General features: G+C 39.1%; 2 protein-coding genes across 3 annotated transcripts in view; one reads left to right on the forward strand and one right to left on the reverse strand.

Moving 5' to 3' along the window:
- ME1 (malic enzyme 1) overlaps positions 1 to 3,254 on the forward strand; it is a 191,385-nt gene extending 188,131 nt beyond the window's left edge. Inside the window, exon 14 of the mRNA XM_047102453.1 lies at positions 1,557 to 3,254. Within this exon, the coding sequence (XP_046958409.1) occupies positions 1,557 to 1,727 (171 nt within the window). The 3' untranslated portion in view covers positions 1,728 to 3,254. The remainder of the gene's footprint in view (positions 1 to 1,556) is intronic.
- An 8,818-nt stretch (positions 3,255 to 12,072) lies between these two features.
- Positions 12,073 to 15,310, reverse strand: RWDD2A (RWD domain containing 2A). Of its 2 annotated transcripts, none has more exons than XM_047102415.1 (3): positions 15,282 to 15,310; positions 14,020 to 14,358; positions 12,073 to 12,999 (listed from the first exon to the last, which is right to left on the reverse strand). In XM_047102415.1, exons 2-3 carry the CDS (start codon positions 14,218 to 14,220, stop codon positions 12,322 to 12,324), a joined length of 879 nt encoding a protein of 292 aa, XP_046958371.1. In that variant the 5' UTR covers positions 14,221 to 14,358; positions 15,282 to 15,310; the 3' UTR covers positions 12,073 to 12,321. The 2 variants fall into 2 exon arrangements, with proteins under 2 accessions (XP_046958371.1, XP_046958372.1); XM_047102416.1 differs by having other exon boundaries at positions 15,254 to 15,282.
- Positions 15,311 to 15,329: the final 19 nt, after the last annotated feature.

Raw genomic sequence — 15,329 nt, forward strand, 5'->3', positions numbered from 1 at the left:
GGGTGGAGGCTTCATTGGGGGTGGGGGGGTGGTCACTGATACAGCGAGTGTGTCCTGGGACCAGAAAGAGGAGTGAACTTTCACACAGTCTGTGTCAGGAATGAAATAATGTGTTTTGTTATAAAAGTAGTACAACTATTGCAAACAGGCACAAGGGGTCTCTGGGGTGATGGAAATGTTCTAAAGTGGATTCGGTAACAGTTGCACAACTCTGCGAACTGACAAAAATAATTTCATTGTGCACTTAAAATGTTGGGATTTTGCAATCAGTCAATTATACCTCAAAAAAGCTGTTAACTAGTAATAATACCACATTATAGGCACTTTGGGAAATACAGAAGAAACTATCCAATACTCTATTTTTCTAACATAAGCAGTTTTATTATTTTGGTGTGTTTGCCTCCAGTCTTTTTTTCATTTGCTTGCTATCTTTGCTAATATTGTCATAATCATGGTATATACATTTGTTTTTTGTGTTTTTCATGAATATTTCTCCATAATATGGCACAGTCTTTGTAACCATAATTTTTCACAATGCGTAATTTTTCATTGAGAAGAAATACTTAATCATTCCAATCTTCTTCAAAATCAGACTTATCCAAATAACTCTATTATACAGATAGCTCCTAGCGATTGCTTTTTTTTTACAACTGGAGTGAATTAAAGAGTACGTATAGCGTGATTAATTTTGACAAGTGGGAGAATCCATTCTTCTCAAAGCAAGGGGAGAGCGAATGTTTGAAGATGTAGAGGAGTTCACTTGAGTTGATGGAAGGGGAAATTGAGACTGTTTTCGCTGAGTAGCTGGAATGTTCTCAGTACAGTGATGAGTCAAATGCAGTTACGACAGAGAAAGGTTTGAAATTGCCTTGTGGGAACTGGGAGACAAAGGGTGTTTGTTTGTTAAAGAAAAGGATAAAAACATAATATGCAACCATATCAACCCAGGTAAGGTTAGGAAAAGTATGACATCGCTGGAGGCAGCCATGAAAGGGGAAAGCCAGCACTGAGGGTTGCCCAGACCAGGAACTAGAATGGGGAGTGTGACAGCAAGACAGGGAGACAGGAGATTCTGTGATACTGGGGAGGGGCATTATAACTGACTGTGGAGTCCAGCGGATTAGGGAACAGGGATAAATAAGGAAATTTTGTAGGAGGCTGTGGTCAGGACAGGGATTGTGGATACCGCATGCTATCTGAGTTCAAACTTAGCAGGAATACTAAGGTATTTAGTTCAAGTTAGTTACCGTTCAGGTCATGTCAAAACTTTCACCACTGGATTATCTGTGAAATCCTGTTATGATCACATTTTTGATAAATCTCTATTCTTCACACTTTCCGTTGTTGGCGATGTCCTGTTCTCCTCCTGCTATATGATTTATAATTGCATTTTCCTTTTCTATCTTCTTTGTGTATGTGTGCTTTTATTATAATGTAACTTAATTTTTTGTAAACAACCGAGACATAAATTAATTTTTTGAAACAGATGAAAACTGACATGTGCTCACCATCAACTCTATTCATTAAAATAATTAATATTCTTTTTTTATTCCTAGATTGTGAAAGATGCTTACCAAGAAAAGACAGCCACAGTTTATCCTGAACCCCAAAACAAGGAAGCATTTGTCCGCTCTCAGATGTATAGCACTGATTATGACCAGATTCTACCTGATTGTTATTCTTGGCCTGAAGAGGCCCAGAAAATACAGACCAAACTTGACCAGTAGCATAATTACTGACATTTCTAATTCCATTAATGAGATCTTAAAGTCTCTCATAATTTTTAAAGATTGGAATCTTTTCTAATTACTCGTAATATTCTACACTAGGATAATTTTACTTTAACTATAAAAATTCATGGAAGAATATTAATATACTTTGGGGTAAACATCACACTAGACGATTTTGCTTCATTTACTTTCTCATTATTTATGGTTTCTCTCTTAATTATTTTGCCCAAGTTCTCTTAAAAAGCTATTGTACCTGCTACTGAGAAACACACCATTTTTATATAGGGAACTAATGGAAAGACCAAAATTAGTAACAAATTGATATGCTCAACATTAAAATCCATAATTGTTTTGTTGACCATTTTGTTAAAAATCTACTCTTTTTTCTTTTTAATAAAGATAGAAATGAATTTAGGCATAGATGAATTTTTGCTAAAAGCAGAAACAACACTTACTTCATTGCCTAGAGAAAAATAACTTCTCAGGTATTTTTATTCCAGTCCTACATTATATTAGTTCTTCTAGTGCAACTGAACGCTAACATTTCTAAGAAAGATCATTGCTGTTTACAATGCCTTGTGCAGCCTTAGATTTTAATATTCTTTCCCCATTGTTACATCTTCTTATCATTTTGATTCTCAGTCAGATATCTCTTCTAGAAGCACTTTTCTTCCTCCCCTGACTGAATGCCCTATCCTTCACACTATTGCTGCTGAACATTTGCAGACTGTGGTGCCTGTCCAGAAGTTGGTACCTTCAGTTCAGCATAGCCTGAGCCACAGAAAGAGCTGAAAGAGAGTAGGTAATATCCTTGAGAAAGGGCTGCCTGTGGAGCTGACCTCTTAGGACAAAGATCTCTGGAGTCAGGGGCAAGAGTGTGGTTCCCAGACAAGCTGGGTTCTCACTTAAGTGACCTGCCCTCGTGTTTCCTTGATTAGCTCAGGTAATTAGAGCTTACTGTGTTACAATAAACTCACTTTACTCTGAGTATGGAGGAAATTTTGTAACCCAATTCCCCAGTATCAGAAACTATCTTTACATCAGGTATTAAGATATTCTAATTACCGTCAGTACTTATAGCCCAGAAATTGTTAACTTCAAGTTTTACTTTAGAAATTAATAACTGAACCAATGGAAACCATTTTAAATTCTTAAGCTCAGGTGCAATAACATTTGCTATTTATTTGTAGAATTATTTGGAGAATTTCTGTTCTTGAAATAATGCTTTTAAAAAGTATAAGAAGATGTTCAAGATAAACTATACTGTACAATGACTTTATTGAAGGTTGAAGATTATACAGATAGTTTCAGGTGTGAATAGACAGGGTGCGGTTATTTCTGAAAGTAACATTTAGTCAAGAGTTTCCTCAATATAGTCACTTTGAAAAGATCCAGAATGCTTATTTCTTGTCTGTTTCCATGTTGTCTTGCAACTCTAACTAAATGTATTTACCTATGCAAAAGATTTATTAAAGTGTAGAAAAAGTGAATGAATAAAATTATGATTGTCTTTTTCTCTTAAAATATTGTTACATTTTAAAATGATAATGCTGGGCCTTGGCAGTCATGTGACAGTATATGAATTTTAAAAATATTCTCATAGCTAATTTCAATATGAACTTCATTTAATACATGTGTAGTCATATTTGCTCTATACCATAATAAATGAGCGACTTCCTTATCCTCGGAGAAAGATAATAAAACAAGCATTGGATGATTACTTACTAGGTTTCAAGTATTCTGTATAGATTAATTAATGTAGTCCTCACAAGTTCCTATGAAGTAGATATTTTAAGTGGCTTACCAAGTCCACAGAGCTAATAAGTCAAGGAGGTGGGCTCTAAATCCGTGTTTATCTTGCTTCATAGTCTGCTCTCTTTTTGCTAGAGTGCAGTCTAGAATACCACTGTACAATAGACAAAGGAAGTGAGCCACCTATGTAATTTCTAGTGGCCTCATATAAAGAAAATATAGGTGGAATCCATGTTAATTTTATTTAAACTGACATCTCCAGATTATCGTTTCAATATGTAATCCATATAAAAATATTAATGAAACGCTTTATCTTATACTAACCTCCAAAATCTAGATATTTTCATATGCATCCAAGTCATGGAAGCTCACAGACCCCCTGAATATATGAATTACAAAGATAGCACAAAAATCAACAGATAAAAAGAATAAGGTGTTTAGTAAGAGGATTGGGAAAGCTGACCTACTATGTGGAGAAAATTAAAACTAGAATCCTACCTTACATCATTTAAAAAAGGGGAGCTTAGATGGCTTAAAGACCTAAATATAAATTGTAAATATATAATGTCAATAAAAATCAATATAGCAAAGTATCTTTGGGACCTCAAGAACCCAAACAGGAGGTAAAAAATGGATGGAACGCATTATCTAAGGATGGGGAGGTTTGGGCTGACAAATGGCTCCTGCCATAAAACACTGTAAAGGGCGAAGAAATCCAGGAACTGTGGGATAAGATGGTTGCTTCTACAGAGATGGGTTCATAAAGAAAGAGATCATTGAGGCTCAAAGGATTAAATTCTCAGCTCAAGGCAATGCTTAGGTTGTTGCCAAAAGAATCTTTTCTGTCTTACCAGCTTTAAGGCTGAAATAACTGAAAACAAGGTCATACTTAATCCTACTCGTTGCCAACTTTTACGAGGAGTTGCACTCACAGCTTCACCAGACCTTGTACTTAAGAGTATTGATCAGAAACAGTAGGACCTTGATTTGGAATGGGGATCTATGGGTAGGGGGATTTGGAAGACATGTGATACCCTAAGCTACTGTGAACAATAACCCAGGTTTGAATACTGTAAGTTCTGTGTCCCAGGAAACCCCTCAACCCCTAGGCAAACTGTAAGAATTGACTTGTCCTCCCTTGCTAATCAACGTGGGAGCTCTTCCTGCCTAACAAGGTTATTACTGCCTTGCTTGAAGATTTTGTGATCGCCTCAGTTTACCTTCTGCTCTTCCCACATTACTTCTCATGACCTGCACATTCTTAATATCAGATTCCAGAGAGGAGCTGTGTTGGATACAGTAGAAAGGGAAACCCAGGAGAAGAAGACTCCCACCAAAAGAATTCTTGACTTTGCTTATTTATATTGGCAAAACCCCAAGAGAAAATATGGGATTCTGAAAATGTACTGAGAAAGGAGAAATGCGCTTTTGGATTGGATAGAATTGACTGATAGGGATGTACCTGCCACAGATTTTGGATTTGGTGTGCTGCCTTGAGCAGCTGAAAGTCATTCTACTTGGTTCAGTTAGTTGACTGAAATATGGACTTAATGATGAAATTAAATGAAACTGAGAATGCAAATATTTCCTGAAATAATATAAAGGAATTCAAAGATTTCAATGATAGGAATGTTGGAGTGGATTTGTCATGTGCAACCAGACCATCTTTATCCTAGTGATCTCCTAAGTCTCCCAAGAAGACCTTGTTACTGACCCCCCTTTCACTAAAACCTTGAGAAATACATTGGTGATGGGAATAGCAGCATCCATGAAAAGCATTTTTTTAAGTTGGGGTGTAATTAACATTATATTAGCTTCACATATACAGCATGATTAGATATTTACATATGTTTGGAAATAATCACAATAAGTCTAACATCCATCACCAAATTTTGTTCTTGTGATGAGAACTTTTAAAATTTACTCTCAGCAACTTCCAAGTATGCAATAGAGTATTATTAAGTATAGTCACCATGCTGTACATAACATCCCCTTTTATGTAGACTCCGCATATAAGAGAGATCACACAGTATTTGTTTTTCTCTGACTTATTTCACTTAGCATAATGCCCACAAGGTCCATCCATGTTGTCACAAATGGCAAGCTTTTATTTTTTTTATGACTGGACTATGTATACACACACATATTACATTTTCTTTTTTATCCATTCACCTGCTATTGCACACTTAGCTTATTTCCATGTCTTGGCTATTGAAAATAATGTTGTAAGAAACATGGATGTGCAGATATCTTTTCAAATCAGCATTTTCATTTTTTTTGGGTAAATACCCAAAACTGAAATTACTGGATCATATGATATTTATATTTTTAATTTTTTGAGGAATCTCCATACAGTTTTCCATAGTAGTTTTACCAATTTACCTTCCTACCAAGAGTCCCGAAGTGTTCCCTTTTTTCCACATTCTCATCAACACATTTCTTTTTGATAACAGCCATTCTACCAGGCGTGATGTAATATCTCACAGTGGTTTTCATTTGTGTTTCTTTGATGATTAATGATGAACATCTTTTCATGTGTCTGTTTGCCATCTGTATGTCTTTGTAAAAATGCCTATTCGGATCCTCTGCCTATGTTTTAGTTGGATTTTTTTCTATTGAGTTTTATGAGTTCTTTATATATTTTGGATATTAACCTCTTATCAAATATATGATTTGCAAATATTTCCTCCCATTCAGTAGGTTGCTTTTTCTTTAAAAAATTTTTTTTAATGTTTACTTATTTTTGAAAGACAGAGAGTGGGGGAGGGGCATAGAGAGGGAGACAGAATTTGAAGCAGGCTGCAGGCTCTGGGCTGTCAGCACACAGCCCGAGATGGGGCTCAAACCCATGAACTGTGAGATCATGACCTGAGCCGAAGTCTGATGCTTAACCAACTGAGCCACCCAGGCACCCCAAGTTGCTTTTCATTTTGTTGGTTTCTTTCTTTGTGTAGAAGCTTTTCAGTTTTGATGTAGTCTCAGTTGCTTATTTTTACTTTTTTTGCCTTTGCTTCTGGTGTCATATACAAAATTTCATCACTGAAACAGACATCAAGATGCTTACCGCCTATACTTTCTCTTACAAATTTTATGGTTTCAGGTTTTTCATTCACATCTTTAATCCATTTTGAGTTGGTTTTTGTGAATGGTATAAGATAGGCACCGAGTTTCATTCTTTTGCATGTGGCTTTCCAGTTTTTCCAACATTGATATTGAAAGACTGTTCTTTCCCTATTGTATATTCTTGGTACTTTGTTGTAAACTAATTGACTATATATGCATGGGTTTACTTCTGGGCTATTGTGTTCCATTGATCTATGTGTCTTTTTATGTCAGTGCCGTGCTATTTTGATCATTATGGCTTTGTGATGTAGTTTGAAATCAGGGAGTGTGATTCTTCCAGCTTTGTTCTTCTTTCTCAAGACTGCTTTGACTGTTTAGATTCTTTTGTGGTTCTATGCAAATTTTAGGATTGTTTGCTCCGTTTCTGTGAAAAATGCCATTGGAATTTTTTATAAGGATTGAATTGAGTCTGTAGGTTGCTTTGGGTGGTATGGACATTTTAACAATATTAATTTTTCCAGTGCGTGAGCATGGGATATCTTTCCACTTATTTTTGTTGTCTTCAGTTTCTTTCATTAGCATCTTATAGTTTTCAGTGTAGAGTTCTTTCACTTTCTTGGTTAAATTTATTTCTAGGTTGTTTATTTGGTGTAAATGGAATTAATTTTTCTTTCTGATGGTTTGTTATTAGTGTATAAAAATGCAACAGATTTTTGTATGTTGATTTTGTATCCTACAGTTTTACTGAATTCATTTATTAGTTCTAACAATATTGGTAGTTAGGGTTTTCTCTATATAGTAACATGTCATCTAAAATAGAGACAGTTTTACTTCTTTCTTTCCAACATGGAAGCCTTTTATTATTGATTGATTGATTGATTGCCTAATTGCTCTGGCTAGGACTTCCAATTCTATGTTGACTAAAAGTGGGGAGAATGGGCATTTTTGCCTTGTTCCTCATTTAGAGGAAGAGTTTTCGGCTTTTCGCCATTGAGTATAATATTAGCTCTGGGCTTGTCATATGTGGCTTTTATGTTGTGTGGTACATTACCTCTATACACACTTTGTTGAGAGTTTTTATTATAAATGGATGTTGAATTTTGTCAAGTGCTGCATCTGCTGAGATGATCATATGATTTTTGTCCTTAATTTTGTTAATGTGGTATGTCACATTGACTGATTTGCTGATTTTGAACCATCCTTGCATCCCTTGAATAAATCCCACTTGTTCGTGGTGTATGATCCTTTTAATGTATTATTGGATTCAACATTTTCCTGAGGAATTTTAATGACGATTCTCTGTAAACTGGGAAGACTTGTGGGAAATTCTGTGGTTAAAAATGGGCTCCCTATTTTAATGGAGACATCAGAATCTTGGGGTTAATAGAGGCTGGATAGCAGCACTTTGCAGCAATTAACAACTAGAGACACAACGGAAACAGTATCATAATAGGAAGCTGGTTCACTGTAATCATCGTAGTTTGGCCTACCAAAATCTTTGGTGGTGGCTGGTAAATCATTGGGCCTCATAGCCTGAAATGATGTTGAAAAATCTAATTAGGACAGCACAGATACTGACCAAGAAAAATGAGTGCCAGTGTATAATACAACTGATATAACCACACCAGTGTATAGCAGCTAAATATTAGCTGGACTTAGGACCAAATATATGGGCAACTCAATGTAGGCCCTACTTGGTATGTGTAACAGCAACAGTATGAAAAACTTGACTAGAGCCACCAATATAGAGTGTCAAGGTGTTCACGAAATTGTCATGCATAGATATGGATGAAAGACCCTAAGGTGATGAACTCTGTAATATCCAGAATCTTTCTTTGAGTTTCCATTTACTAGAATAACAATTAATTGCAGAAAGGAGACTACTAGGCCTTCTGGAAATCACCTGGCAACAGAACTCTGAACGAATACAAATTTCTAGGGTCTCAGAAATTATTGCGGTCTATAAGACTAAGTGTACCCTTAGGACTAAGTGTATGTAGGAACAAATCCACCCTCTAGTCATTTTCTTAATGAAGAGTTAGAATTGATTTCTTCATCATCTATCACCACATTGGATCCCTGATAACACACAAAAAAGGGTTATTCTGGCAGGAAGTACCCATTGATTTGCAGAGGTAAGTCCCACCATCAAAAGCTTTAAAGGAAGCTTTAAAAGCTTTAAAAGATGTGATTCTTATCACATCTTGACTATGATCTTTGGATCACCCTAACTTAATCAGATGGTGATTCCAACTGCAGCTGACAGACAAGTTCTCTTTCTTGGAGCAGATCCGTGAGTAGCTACTGATCAGGCCAATGCTTTTTTGTTTTTCCTATATTCTAGTAAGTAGAGGGCCCTTGAAGCAGTTTGTGCTACCAATAAACAACATTACTCTCTGACTCTGTGCCAGAATATAACTCTTGACCTTGATCATCTCACCATTATACAGGGCATCACATTGGTCTAACACCTTGATGATGATATGTTCATAGGACCCGGAGCATGGGCATCATTGGATTTCCTGAATAACTGCTAAGACCTCATGAAAGCACAAGAGCCTGCCGCCTTAGCCAAGTTTGTGGAGGTCCAATGTCTGATGCACGTTAGGATGTTACTTCCATAATGATTAACTAATTGTGTGCCTTGCTCCACCTGTGACTAAGAGGTCCCTCTGTGTTTGCGGGGCTTCTTTGAATTTTCTGTCCACTGCTCAAACCCATTTATGAGTGGATCCAAATGCTTCTGGCTTTAACTGGGCTCAGAAAAAGGCTGCTTTAGCTGATCCAGGCTGCAGTGAAAGTAGTTTTACCATGTAGACCTTATGAGGGAGACGCAATGGGCTCAGAGTTTTGAGGCAAGTCAGGATTCTGCATAAAACAAGGATTTTTTAGCAAACCATGCCATCTTCTGAAAATACCTCTTCTTTCAACTTACTACTGGGCTACATGAGATAAAAGCAAATGAAGGAAAATTGTCCTGAACAAGGATTCTGTGAAGACCTCAGATAGACTCCCTCAGGCCTTCACAAGTTCTCTGAATAGGTGGTTGGCATTTAACAGTCATATATGGAAACTCAAATTCACAGGCAACATACATCTGATTTAATATAGGGATGGTTTAGAGATACTGTATTATGCCCATCAACTCATCTGGCCCACTCCTCAATCCACTATGCAAGTGTCCTCAGCCCTTAGCCCAACACATAATAGACCAATAAGGAATGAGAAGCAGAGAACATACTTGAAGAAAGGCTGATTTAATCCAGTAAGTTTTAAAAAGACACTGCAATATTTAGAAAGACCATTCTTTTCAGATAACCGTTAAAAAAATATAATGTATATAGTATCAGGATTCTTAAATTCCAAGCAATAGAGACTGATTCTGTGACTTTCAAGAAAAAAAAAGGCAGATGTTGAACAACTGAGCATTCGGTAGGCCAGAAATGAAGGTGGCACTATGGATTTAAGCAGCAAGAGCTCAAAACCATCTCTCTGGAAGGCTGCCAGAGGGTGACTTGAGTCCGGTCACTTCTCCCAAAACATACAGAGAAAGGGCAGTTCCTCGGAGTAAGTGTTGTATGTGTGCTGGGGAGTGGGGGCTGTATGTGGGAGAGGTGCTAGGGGAGGAGAGTGGTCTGTGTTTCTATCACGTTGAGCAAAGAAAACTAGCAGTCTACTATACATACAAAACTGAGCTTTGAATTATCATATATATATATATATACATATATTTTTATAAAACTCACACTTTTCCTGTAATTAATGTCTATTGTTAGTGTTTCTGATAGGAAAAAGTATTGCTACATGCTAATACTGAGCATGTAAAAGTAGGTTCTGAAAAAATTATCACCAGAAATAGCTCCAGAAGCAGTAAAGAGTTCATAAGTTACTCCTTTTGTTTATTGAATTATATGAATAATCTATTTTTTGTTCCATATTGTAGTTCTTTAAGCTTCTTTATCTTTCCATCACTATTTCTAATGTAATCATAGAAAAAAACCATTGATGAGAGGTTTAGGCATAGATTAGGTGGAAGGCACCTAATGTGAGAAAAAAAGTTAATAGAGTCACATCTGCTTAGGGCCTAAGAACTTCTAAATACTAATAATACTTTATTGACGGTCTTGGGGAGATTACATGGGATACATGTTGTTTTCAGTCCTGATAAAGATTGAGAAATGAGCCTTTGGGAATGTAAGTCCTATTTTTTCCCTTTGTATATAGGTAAAGTGTGAGGCTCTTGCTTGGGTCCCACCCACATCCAAGGCTAGGTTTAAAACATGAATGGGCAAGCTGGATCATCTGGCAAAGACAGACGAGAGCCTTGGTTTGAAGGTCTGAGTTGTGCCCTGAAAAGAAACTCATTCTGAGCTAAGAGTGTAGGCAGGGCAGAGTGGACCCAGTTTCAAGGCCTCAAGGTCAAGGGAGTCAGCTTAGTGCAGGATCTGCTGTTCCATTATATCCTTGCCCCAGTTCAAGGACATGTGTCTGCATGCTAGACACAGAAAGTAAAACCAGAATGTACTATTCCATCAAAAATTTTGTAAGCTCCCTGGCACATGCAGCTATGTTTGGCATCTAAGAGAACGTATCACAAAACGGGGAGTGAGGCATTCATTTCCCTCCATGTTACTAAATCTCCGCACGCCACCTTTAGCATCCTGAGGGGCCAGGACATCAGTGGGGTGCCTGAGACCAGCAGGAGAATGAAATGGTCCCTGAGAAAGGGCAGTAGTAGCTAAAGAGAGACCATGGAAGCCAAAGAAATTTGCAGAGTCTCAGCTCAGGACATCTCTTGACACAGGTGAGACTCCCAGAAATTCTTGGGGAGGGTAAATCCTTTGCAGTGAAACGGCGTGGCAAGTGCTGCATAAATAGGGGTTACTGTCATTAAAAAAAGTCACATTTTGACAAAGGCTGGTGAAGCTGAGAATTTTCAGATGAGATGGCAGTGACTTCTCACCAAAATGCAGAGCTTGGATCTTTCCCCCAAGGTGACAGTACAGAGCCATCTGTACGACTCCTCCCCAACACTCCTGCCCTACAAAGCAGTATATACTGGCACACAGGCAAAGGGTGCCAGTACCCATTGGTTGTGGAACATTTTTCTGGCCAAGAAACTGTATCTTTTTTTGTCGGGAAGAACTAAGAATGTTGGTATCCTTTTCCTTAGTATCATAAATCAGCTGGTGAAAACAGCCAAAGAATACACAGCATCATGTGTCATCTTCATTTCCCTTGAGACTTCATTTCTCTGATTCCTCTGCCATTACATTTAGGACCTAGTTCTGCTAAAAGAAAAAACTACAAGTAGGCGGTTTAACTTAAAGTAAGAAATGTAGTAAACATGTGCCCTTTGTTCTCGCTTTGAACCTTAGAATTCACTCTTCCAATAACAAAAGAAAATGTGGTATGTCATCGTGTGCTGGTATCATGAAAGACAAAAATGTTATTTATGGGTTCAGAGCTGTAACATGACTACTGATACTAATTATGGGCTTTGGACTCCTCTTTAATCATCAGCTTCATTGGTTAAAGTGTTTTTATTAACTTGCAGTTAAATAGTTTTCAGTTAACATAAGAACATAGAGATAACATCACAATCGCACTGTGAAAAGGTAAAAGGCCTTTGTGTCTCATTACCAGGTAAAAAGTCTGGAGCTAGGTGTCTCACAGATGATACTAAACAGCCACTGGCCCTTTTATTTTGGTCTTATTAACAGAAAATACTGACTTAAAGTGATGAAATTACACACATAGGCCACTTAATGGCTTCCTAGGAGTCTGAACTTTTACTTTCAATACCAAATAATATCTGGAAAACATGCTCACTTTTGTGTTTTTTCAGAAATTCTAAGAATTGGCCCAGATTCATGTGATAGTCATTCCTTAATCCATAGTCACCATGGGCCTCAAGGAGTAATTCTTCAAAAGAATGGAAAAGGCGCAGATCCTCTCCATTTCCTTCCGTTTCCACACTTTCAGCATGCTTACAAGAAATGTGTTTCCAGTTGGGATACCTAATTGTGTGCCAGAATTCCTCACAGTGCTCCTTGAAGCCCTCCACACAGATTATACCCGGCTTTCCTGTCATGCAAAACCCAGTCACATCTAACCTTTTCCCAACATCCAAAATCTTTTTTCTTAGGTCCTGCTGATATATGTGGTGGCTGTAGATCCACATCCGGAGGAATGTGTTCTTGACTGGCTTTGCTTGTGTAGACGGTTCATAAAGGAGCTTTCTGTTCAGAAAATAGGAGGCACTGTTGTCCTGTAACCACTGGATTGCTGCACATACACAGAGCTCGCCTGGATCAAAAGTCCCTATGTAAGAAGTGAGACCTTTGTTGAGAAGTAGTTGCTGTTGTCTGTCAAGCTCAGGAGACCGTCCAAACAGCTGCAATGCTACATAGGGGTAGCTGTGAGGCATGGTTACTTGCAAATCAATTTTCACCTTAAAATGAAAATCAAATAGATTTAAGTACCGTAAAATCACCTAAGCTGGTTTATCAGTGGCAACTGCATGATTCTGATAAATGTAATAGTTATTGCTACTGTTAAATGTCAACTATGTGCCAGAGACTCTACCCAGTACTTTATATACACTATTCCTTCCATGTAAGCATCCATTCATTCCAGTATTTACTGAACACTCGCCATGTGTCAGGGACCCTATGCTAGGATAAAGAAGCAAAGGAGCTAGACACAACTTCTGCTCTTTGTGAAAAGTAGAGCCTAGTGAAAGAGACAGACATTAAACTAGTAAGTACACAGAACAAGTATTTAATTCCAATGGTAATGTGGAGCATGGAAAAGTGCAGGATCTGCTGAAATGTGTAACCAGGGAGACAGAATTCAGTCTGGGGAACCAGGAGATCTTGTCTGAGGAAATGAGAGCTGAAGGATGTACAGAAAATCGCTAGAAGAGGGGTTCTTAAAAGCCTAGTCCACTTGTTATCTACGCTATGCTAATGTTACTGGAGACAATGGATCAGAAGATGAAGGTAAACTCATTTTTAGTATTTAGATTTCCTATCTGGTATTTGCTTTCTGTGCTATGGTGTCACTAAATAAACATTCATCCACTCCTTACAAGCCAGATTTGCTAAAGGTAAGATTTAGATTTATCAAAATCGTGATATGTATACAAGACAGTACATACTACAATAGTTGGGTTGGTAAAAAACTGGTCGAGCGAACAAAATAATGATGGTAGTATGAGACTGCAGATGTTTTTAATAAAAACACTAGATATATTTGTTAAAAAGTATGCGCATTTATGTAAAATCCAAGATATTTATTGAAGACAATTTACAGTGCATCCCATATTTTACATATTTCACTTTCAAACAAGTAAAGGAAATAAGAATCTGGAATATTCTCTATTTGTTTCCTGGACAGAAAGCTCTCCTTCCAAGTGTTTGCAATAAAAGCTGGGCACCCAGCAACAATAAAAGCAACTCAGGGTACCTACCTTGGGCTCCTCAATCTGGAGTGTAATCACAAATTCGATTTTGGGTGGCAGCGCCTCCCTTTTTCCTTCCAAATATCTCTTTATATTCGTCAGGACATTTACATCTTCGAGTTTTACTTCTCCTTGGTTAGGAAACATAGAGAACAGCATTTCCATCTCTAGCAGCTGAAGCTGCAGGCATTCTTTCATTGAAGCGGACATGTTGCCTCCAAATCCACCTGCCAGGAAAACCGGAAAAGCCCAGGGGCACTAGGTTTCTTAATTTCAGCGGCGTCCAAAGAAATTTCCGGAAGGTCCCTTTCCTGGAAGCGGTTTTGCAGGAACGTTGTGCACCGACAGCTAGGGGCACAAACCGGGACACTTACACTCTTTCTTCGCTTTATCTCCTGACCCCCAAATCTAGTATGCACGACATCCCTCCAGAGACTTCGTTAAAATTCAGATTCCCAGTCCGTTACCCACCCACCCCCACCCCCGCTTCCGATCCAGATCCGGGAATTTGGACTTTCAACAAGTGTTCCAAATTATCCCGTTGCAGGTGGTTGGCAAACAACACCTGCAGATGCTCTGCAAGCCTGAATTCTGGTTAAGGCAAGGAGCCCAGTTTCCGAATCCCACCCAGGTCTCAGGCTCAGGCGGAGCTGGGCGCTGTGGCCAGGGAGGCCCGCAGTGCTGGCGGGGCTGTGGTCAACTCCCTTGGCTCCGAGGTCTTGGAGCGTATGGAAACCAAACGCTAGGTGCCGCCCCTCGGCCCCAGCGCCAAGAACCCCTCCCTAGCGGGCCTTTACGGCTCTTCGGGGAGCCACACCAGCCCCGGGCGGCCCAGATCGCTCCGGACGATTTGGACCCACCTGGCCTCTGCCCCGAGGGGTCTAGGCTTAGGGGGAGTCTTACAGGTACATACATAAGATGGTGTTTAGTGCGAGCTGGTGCGGGTAGATGGTGGCGGGGGTGGTGGGGGGAGCGACTCGAGGAGGCTCCCAGAGTCAAAGGCTGGGGAGATGAACCCCGAGAATAGAGGAGGGGATGCGGGAAAAGGGCTTATGGCCGAGGCCACCTTGTCAGAGGCCCCCAATCGGGGTTGGTACCCCCATCTGGGATCACTAGGGACCCTGCCTTCCCAGGAACGCAGGAATGCCACCCCGAAACCCAAATTTGGAGGCGGGGACTGTCGCAGTACTCTGGTGGCCTACGACCCTCGGCCCCAACCCTCGGGCCACCGCGGGGGCCTCACCCTTCCCGGTCATTCAATGGAAACAGACCCAAGCCCTCTCAGAACCGGGATCCGCAGTTCCGCAGGCGCGAGCTGC

Source organism: Lynx rufus, unplaced genomic scaffold, assembly GCF_022079265.1.
Source record: "Lynx rufus isolate CCGP_SWC_20201006 ecotype Redwood Valley unplaced genomic scaffold, mLynRuf1.p SCAF_6, whole genome shotgun sequence".
NCBI lineage: Eukaryota > Metazoa > Chordata > Mammalia > Carnivora > Felidae > Lynx > Lynx rufus.